This window comes from Epinephelus moara, chromosome 10 (assembly GCF_006386435.1).
Source record: "Epinephelus moara isolate mb chromosome 10, YSFRI_EMoa_1.0, whole genome shotgun sequence".
In the NCBI taxonomy this organism is placed as follows: domain Eukaryota; kingdom Metazoa; phylum Chordata; class Actinopteri; order Perciformes; family Serranidae; genus Epinephelus; species Epinephelus moara.
The window spans coordinates 4,106,486-4,115,514 of NC_065515.1; the positions used below are offsets into that span (position 1 = coordinate 4,106,486).

At 40.8% G+C, this 9,029-nt stretch overlaps 1 protein-coding gene across 1 annotated transcript in view; it reads left to right on the top strand.

The window, feature by feature from the left end:
• Positions 1 to 1,003: 1,003 nt before the first annotated feature.
• The window catches only part of dhcr24 (24-dehydrocholesterol reductase), a 14,859-nt gene continuing 6,833 nt past the window's right edge, over positions 1,004 to 9,029 (top strand). Inside the window, exons 1-4 of the mRNA XM_050056027.1 lie at positions 1,004 to 1,371; positions 4,033 to 4,188; positions 6,467 to 6,572; positions 7,056 to 7,174. Of these exons, the coding sequence (XP_049911984.1) occupies positions 1,141 to 1,371; positions 4,033 to 4,188; positions 6,467 to 6,572; positions 7,056 to 7,174 (612 nt within the window). The 5' untranslated portion in view covers positions 1,004 to 1,140. The remainder of the gene's footprint in view (positions 1,372 to 4,032; positions 4,189 to 6,466; positions 6,573 to 7,055; positions 7,175 to 9,029) is intronic.

Sequence of the window (9,029 nt, forward strand, 5' to 3'; positions counted from 1 at the left end):
AATACATCCTCTTCAGCCAGCTTGGTCACCACAAAAACAATGGAGCAACACCAAATCTATGCAGTCATGGGGTTTCTGTTTGACTTTATATTGCTGTCAGAGTTTTTTTTTTTACGTTGATGTGACACTGATCTGCTGACCGATTAAATCCCTGTGCCGCCATCCTCTCGCTTCTCCCGGTTCGCGCTGTTTTTTTTTTTTTTTTTTTTTTTTTCTCTTCCTCTCTTTGGTTCACTGGATAGTCCGTTTGCATTTCCGCACCAGGGTTCACTTGCAAGTGAACCAAGACCCCCAGTTTTCTAGCGGACCAGGGTTCGGTCATTTGGTCCGCACCAGAGTTCGAATGAGTGTTCACACCACTCCAAACGAACCGAAGTATCCATGGAAGCGGACCAGGGTTCGTTTAAAGCGGACCAAATAGCACCAGTTTGAAAATCTATCAGAAAGCATATCCTGACTTTATCTGCAGCTGTCTGTCTATTTAATTGCTGTCTTATTGATGCTATTTCCCATTTATTATCTTGATTTTAGCTTTGGTCTTCGTTATTTTATCTTTTACTAGATGACATTTTATGACATTATTCTTCTTGTGTTTAGTTTAATTGCACAGCACTTTAACTGTGCTTTGAAAGGTGCTATATAAATACAGTGTATTATTATTATTACTACAATACTGGGATCATTCCAGTTCAGTTATATCTGCCTGAGTTCATGCGGTGAGTGTCAGAGGTTCAGGTTCAGAGTCAGTATCAGTCTCCACTGGCTGATAGCAGCAGTGTTGTAACAGAGACCCGGGGACAGTGCGCGTGGTGTGACAGCCTCTCTGCTTTGTGATTGGTTCAACCTCAGAAAGGCTACTACTCCACAATTCACAATGGCACATATTTGACCAATAAGCGTAAAGCTTAGACGTCCAGTCCCGCCCTGTTGCCAGTTTTACCCAATGAGCGCGCAGCAGAGGAGGGGCCGACCGACCACCTAGTGCCGCTCACCTATCGCAGTGAAGAGGTGATCAGGAGCAGCTGTGCGGGGTTTCCCTTCATGAACGTCTCCACACTCAGCTGGAGTTTGACTAAAAACTGTGTCTGATAGTTTGAGTTTGGAGCTCGTGCACATCTCGACCCGGCCTGCTCAGACACCATGGACCCGCTGCTGTATTTAGCCGGAGCCGTGATCATGTTCCTGCTGTGGATCAGAGTCAAGGGTCTAGATTACGTGATCGTGCACCAGAGGTGGATCTTTGTGTGTCTTTTCCTGCTGCCGCTCTCCGTTATATTTGATGTGTATTACTATGTGCGTGCGTGGGTCATTTTTAAGATGTGCTCTGCGCCCAAACTGCACGACCAGCGCGTGCGAGACATCCAGCGACAGGTGAGCCGTCACAGTCTGACAGGGTCTGCGTGCACAGGTGTGTGTGTGTGTGTGCGCGCGCGCGTGTGTGTGTGTGCAGTGTGAATCTTCTGATTTGATGTGCTATGATATGTTTTACAGTATAGTTAAAGGTTAAAGTAATATCTAGAGACCAGTGCGGGTGTGCAGTAGGTCAAGTTCTTTATTTAAAATATGCAGAACAGATACAGAGAAGCAAAGACAATCTGAAGTCTCAGGTTCCCTCCAAAAATGCTAATTAAATATTTGTTAAAAAAGAAAGTGCTAGTGAAACTAAGGGAGACAACATTAAATAAACAGAATATTAGGCCTAAATATTGATACTACTCACACAGTATGTGCAGTTATAGACTGAATGTACATATATATTCCTATTTTGTGTGCTATGATCATTTTAACAGTTTTATTTAAGGTTGAAGTGATATCCACATTCTGCGTCAGTATTGATGTGCAGTAGTTCAAGTTCTTTATCAACACATGCAGAACAAATACATTTGTAGAAATAAAAAAAGGCAAAAAATAGTGCAAGTTAAAGTAAAGGATAAAATATTAAAAAACACAGAATGTTATGCTTAAATAAATTAATTGTAATTACACAGTATTTGCAATTTGTAAACTGAATGTAAACAGAAATATACATACATATACATACCTATTTGGTATGCTGTGATCATTTTAACAGTTTTATTTAAGGTTAAAGTAATTTCCAAATTCTACATCAGTACTGATGTGCAGTAGTTCAAGTTCTTTAATTAACATAATTATGCAGAACAAATACAGAGAAGCAGTCGTTGGCAGAGAAAATCTGAAGCTAAATATTTGTTTTAAAAAACGCAAAAAATAGTCCAAGTTAAAGTAAGGGACAGAATATATATATATATATATATATATATATATATGTAAATATTTGAAAAAAACCCCCAAAATATTAGGCCAAAACAATTTAATAATAATTATACAGTCTATGCAATTAGACTCAAATAAACGGAAATGAATATGCATAATTATAATTATCTATAGATAGATAGATAGATAGATAGATAGATAGATATGCATAAACAGTTTTGTAACAGTTAGTTAAAAGTATATTAGAGGTAAAAAGTCAAGTTTTGAGCTCAAGAGTTCAGTGTTAGAATGTCACTGGCATGAGCAGAATGAGGAGCAACATGTTACATGTGTTTTGCAAGGAATCTTGGGTAGTGAAAAACTCAGCGGCTGTGTGTGTGTGTGTGTGTTTCAGATGGGATGTGATGTTATAATTCAAACATTGGTGCTGTTGATTTGTCTTTGCTCTCTAATCAATCAGTCATTTATTTGTTATTACATCACATTATTACAACCAGAGGATATTTTACATCGCGTGCACACAATGATTAACATTTTGTTAGAACAAGCTTTTCCACCACCAGTGACGCCCCGAGGCTCGTCTCACTAACAAGTCAGAGCCATGTCTGTCACACAAGTATTACAAAATCATTATGGGTCTTATAATTTTACATATCTGATGGTCGTTTTGTTGAGATGTGTTCGTGATGTGACTTTTAATGATGGGCTGATTAAACGCCCACTGATTACTTTGGATTTGGATCAATCAGGTCGTGCATGTTCACGACTTTTCCAGTCAAACTGATTGTTGTTGTGACGTTCAACAGAACATATTAATCAAACCAGCCATTACATTTCAAATTGAATTTTGGTATCTATTTCCTGGGGCATATTTTGAAAATTAAATCTCAAATGTCTTTTTCTTTTTCATTTTAATGAAGTGAAAGAATGAGCAGTCTTGAAGAAGAAAATTAAAATGCAAATAGGATGATTGATTTTATTTACGAGTCAAATAATGCAGCCACATTCTTAAAATGAAAAAGCGTTTCTGCAAATGATGCAGCCACATTCTTAAAATGAAAAAGCGTTTCTGCAAATGCATTTCAATTTAAATATTGGTCACGAATCGCTTCGATAAGCCATGTGATATAAGACAGTGTTTGTTAGACGTGTGCTGAAGCAGTTCAGAAATGGGCCCAATATCATGAGCTAATATAGAAACTAATCATCACAGTTATGCAAAGCAATCCCAGTGTCCCCAGTATGTCCAGTGGAAACATGTAAAGGCACATCTCTGTATTTTGAGGCATTGAAGCGTTTGTTTGCATTTTTTCTGGTGTCTTTGTCTCAGTGCTGTGGTGCAGGTAAAAGTTATGCGAGGATGTAGTTGTGTGAATTTAGGCAATCTGTGTGATAACATGCTGACTGGGTAAGAGAGGGAGAGCACTGGGAGCATGTTGGTTTGAGAGCAGACACCTAATACCTTGATTTCTAAAAGCAGTTGGTCAGGAGAGAGGAATCTGACATGAAGTGGAGGTGAATCAAAGTAGCCACAGGCCCGAGAGAGCTTTACCCAAACATGTGGACTTTAGGGAATGATGAAGGAAAGAGGAAAACAGGCTGTGTACGGTGGGATGAATGGATCTGTGTTCACAAAATATACTTTGAGGAGTTCAAATGAGCTTTATCTCCAAGACTGTCGTCAGTCTTTCATACTAAGACAGCCTTGATGATGGCTGAGGAGATGAACAGTCTGATGTGCTGTGTGTCCTTTAAGAGATAATAATGTTCTTCTCTGTATCATGTGACACATTTCAGGTACGTGAGTGGAGGAAGGACGGCAGTAAGACCTACATGTGCACGGGTCGACCCGGCTGGCTCACTGTGTCACTCAGAGTGGGGAAATACAAGAAAACTCACAAGAACATCATGATCAACATGATGGACATCCTGGAGGTGGACACAAAGAGACAGGTGGGACGATTCAGCAGACACTAGGAATAGGGAATGGGAAGCAGACATCTCGCTTGTTAAATTTTGGGACAGGGGCCCATCTTGTGATGAACATGCTCTTTCAGCTGTGCCTGCTGTGGTGGCTAAACATGCTTTCTGTGCCACCACTGTGCCAAAGCCTGGCTGGAGCTGTTAGCACGGCTGTAGACTGTCAGTCTTTTTACAGGTTTGTCATTTACTTTGCTCATGATAACATTCGTATTCTCCAAAGTAACGGCTGAGATTGTAAAGACAGACATTGTTTTAACAGAGCAATAAAGACAAGGAGTCAGGAGATCAGATGGTTGTAAACCAGCCTACACTTTGCTTAATGATTTCACAGTTGTCTAGCTTTTTCCTCCAAATACATCAGACTAACCTGGAGGTTTGTTTAAAACCTGTGTGATCATCTGACCTCTGATTCTGGCCACATCAGACTTCTGCTGAACAGTGACGCTGTGTTTTCAGGTCTAAGCAAGACACTGGAGTTATTATTAACTCAAAGAGAATATGGCTGCAAGTGTTGATCATGGGCTTTAAGTCAGCACAGATTGTTAGAAGTTAAAAGCCATGAAGGATCAAGACTTTTGACCATTTCTGACACCTGCATTTAGGATAACTAGCAGGCTTTAAGATGATTGAACAGGTGCGCATTCATTGAATCCAAATCCATACCACACCACGCTCTTCTTCTGCACCGTCGTCACCTCCTCTGGGTCAGTTTCAGAGACATGTTGAGGACATGCATCAATAGCTTAATTAAAAATAACCACTGAGACAAACTGTCGTTAATTTATGGCCGAATTTTGCACGAGGCCAATGCATATTTAGAACTGGTGGTGCCCCCTGTTGAGCAATTTCAAAAAATAATTTTACACACATGGTTTAACATTATTATGAAACATATCCTGCAAGTGTTGTAATGATTTGACAAACAATTTCTGATTCATAGTCTGATTTGTGTTATGGCATGCACATTTTTTGCATTTGTGGCACCTCCTAGTGGTCAATTTGAATAAATCTTTAAGGGTATGTTTCATGTACTCATGTGGACATATCCTGCAAGTTTCTTGATGATTGACCCAGCAGTTGAGGAGCTAGGAGTATTTATGTGCTGAGCCACGCCCCTTTTTAAAATCTGTTGTTCAATATTAGGGATGTCGGTGCCGATACCCGATCCGAGGATCAGACCAATCACGTCATTTTCACAAAATCGGAATCGGTAATAAAAGATCAGAGGAATCAAAACAACAAAAATGGCCAGGTTTTTCATCTATGTTGTTCGTTGTTGCCTCTGCTTTCCAATGAATTGTAACCGAGCGTCCTGTGTTCGCCTAACTGAGCGCAGCTAATGAGCAATAAACGGACAGGAGTCGAGACAACAGGTTCAGCGGCCACCGCTTCTCTCTTTATTCTGAGCAACACAGCCACACCCATCGTCTACCACAGCCCTATGGCAACTCTGGAGGGACAATTTGTTTACAAGTCAGAATTTGTTTACATTTTGTGCTGCTGAGCCACCGATAAGCTTTTTGGATGTTATTTAAATAAAAAACAAACCTTATGAGACAACCTGGATGCATTCTTTTTTTTTATTTCATAATGCTTTGCAAAGTATCGGATCAGACTCGGTATCGGACTCGGTTTCAAAATAAAGGACTCGGTATCGGATCGGATGCAAAAAAAATGTGATCGGGACATCCCTATTCAATATGTTTGAAACCCAATGAAATAGGCTAACTTTACCTGGTAACGTTAGCTTGTCTGACAATGGTGTGTCCATGTACACAGCTGAAATATAAAATACAGTTATAGTGGACTTTAGTTCACTTTATTGGCTCACCATGTAACAATGAGGTAACTCGTATGTAACGTGCAACTTTTATGGACCAAATTCAACATGAGTTTCACCTTTCTGACAATATCTGCTTCCTCCAGGTTCGTCCGACCCTTTTACATAGTCACGTTCCTCTGTTTCAAATACACAAAGGGATTTATCACCTCCTGCCCTCCATCTGTATTTCGTGCATCATAATAGTCACATGATTGCAAACAAGCTATCAAAACCTACTGCTCAGGAGGAGATGTCAAAGATAAAGAATAATTCAACACAATAAGGTTTCTGTCTTTGAATTAATGACTAAACCATTTACAGGTAGAATATGACTCATTAAAAGGTACCTGGCTGGATTTTGTCTCCTCAGCCTGATGGTTGATCTTTACTCAGAGTAATCTTTGGTATGTTTTTTTTTTTTTTTAGGTGGTGAGAGTGGAGCCGCTGGCCAACATGGGTCAGGTGACCGCCCTCCTCACCTCTATTGGCTGGACACTTCCCGTGCTCCCCGAGCTCGATGACCTCACTGTGGGTACGTATTACTGTGGATCATTTTCTAGGGAATCATCACAGAGTGGCATCATCATCTCCTGGGTTTCTAGAAATAGAGAGATGATTCCACAGCTCATTGTTCAGTGAGGCAGATCCTGCATCACCTCCATCAATCACTGCTTCCTGTTTAGAGCACCAGTGACTTCTCTAATTGTGTTAGAGGATTGATGTTGTAGTTCAGAAGATGAAACTGGGAGGAAATGGCTGCAGCGTTGGAAGCACCCCTGGATCGGGTTTCGTAATGGATTTCTTGATGCCATAAACTGCGCATCAACAATCTAATGTTTTCCCAGCAGGCCGCGGTGCATTCATTTATCCTGATGTGGACGTGGGCACACACTGTACATACTCACCCCCAGCAGGCCAACGCTGCTTTCTGCTTGTGTGTTTGCCTGCTGTTGGTCTTACCTGGGCAGAGATTGAATTACTAAGAGTGAATCTTTTATTCTGTCTCCTCTCTCAGGTGGTTTGGTGATGGGTACAGGCATTGAGTCATCCTCTCACATTTACGGGCTGTTTCAGCACATCTGTGTCGCATATGAGCTGGTTCTGGCTGATGGCAGCTTAGTACGCTGCACTGAGGTGAGCACTGAGTGTGTGTGTGTGTGTGTGTGTGTGTGTGTGTGTGTGTGTGTGTGTGTGTGAGAGTCCAGGTCTCAGGTTTTTCTGCTGTCACAAAGTTGGCTCACGTTTACCCAGGGATCACCATGGCAACATCATCACCATCAGCTCAGACTGAGAAACTGTCATACAATACTTTTAACTGTTTTTATTCATATATGTTGATTTATTGTGGCAAAAAATACCAGCTGTCATCTTCCATATTCACCTCAGACTCCTGAAAATGCCAATCATATTTAAAGCTTAGGCTGCTGTCAGACCTACAGTCGTCTCCTTTGGTCTGAATCAGGGACTAATTGTGCTCCAAAGTTGTATAATTGCCTAGAGTTGGTTCGTGTTCTCACAGCAGCATTTACAAGAGGACCAGATCAAATGCCTTGTGTGAGAAAGCTGCTCTTGATTGGTCAGAATTTCCATGTGGGAAAAATCCAGGAAGTAAAGCAAACGTTGAAGAAGAGTACACTTGCAAGATAAATGTGACACTTTCTAATGTCACAATGGAGGGACAACTACGCAGGTTGATTTTAGCGCTGCTCATCGTGGACTATATTGCTGTCATTGTTCATTTTAGTCAAACCATACAGTTTGAAAACGAGGCGCGGCTCCAACTAGAAAACAATGTTTTGATGCATTGGATGTGCTGAATGTGCATATTAAGGCAGTACAGGAGGAGGTGCACATTAATAATCCTCCAGGACTGTAACATGCTCATGTTTAACCCAAACAATGTGTCATGTGACTGCAGTTGCTTCACATCCAGGTCGGAACACCTTCTCACCACAAACCAACCGCACCAGAGTTTGTTTGTAACCAGACTGAGACCACCTCTTCAAGAAGGTCTCTGTTGTTTTGGTGCGCACAGTGCGACTGCTGTGTTCACACCTGCCCAAATGAACTGCACTGAGGGGGCAAACAAACCTGAGTTCGACTGAACTGAACCAAGCAGGGCAGGTGTGAAAGCACCCTCAGTCTTAGTTTCAGTATGTGGCTGATATTCCCACAGTTTCTATGTTGCCCTTTTCTGTTCTAGTTGTGTGATTACTCTGCATTTATTTCACCTCACTGAGTATCACATTTCTGCTACAGCAGATAGCCTCAGGGCTATCACCGTTTCATCTCATATTCAGAAGTACTCCACTCAGTTCTTCCTCTGTAACGTGAACGTGCTCGTCACTGGGGTGGACCTTATGTTTAAACACCCCTCTCCAGGGTTATTCATTCTGTCCCCTTGAAAAACTGCAACACCCTCCTCCCTAAGCTCTCAACTCAACCCTGGAATCAAGCTTAAAATGCTCATGGCCAAATTAGTTGTAGTCTCATCAAATGGCACTTCCTGTTTACAGAAACATTCCAGCTGTCTATTTTTGAACCAGAGCTACAAAATAAACACTTAATTTAATAAGGGTTTTTTTGGGGAGTTTTTCCTTATCCGCTGCGAGGGTCTTAAGGACAGAGGGATTTCGTATGCTGTAAAGCCCTGTGAGGCAAATTGTGATTTGTGATATTGGGCTTTATAAATAAAATTGATTGATTGATTGATTGATTGATATCAAAGTTACTGAATGAGTGAAAAGGGACGGGCTTCAGCTCTGTGATATTTTAACTTCACTCATTAGTAGCTCAGGTTTGGTCAGGCTGAACATGCATTACATCATATCTATGTGCAGTGTTGGATTACAGAATAAATGTAATTGTAATTGGTTACAGTTATTGAGGAAAAATGTGTAGTTAAATTTCAGTTACTCAAAATGTTGGTGATTATAAATGAGTTACATCCAAATATATATATATATATATATATATATATATATATATA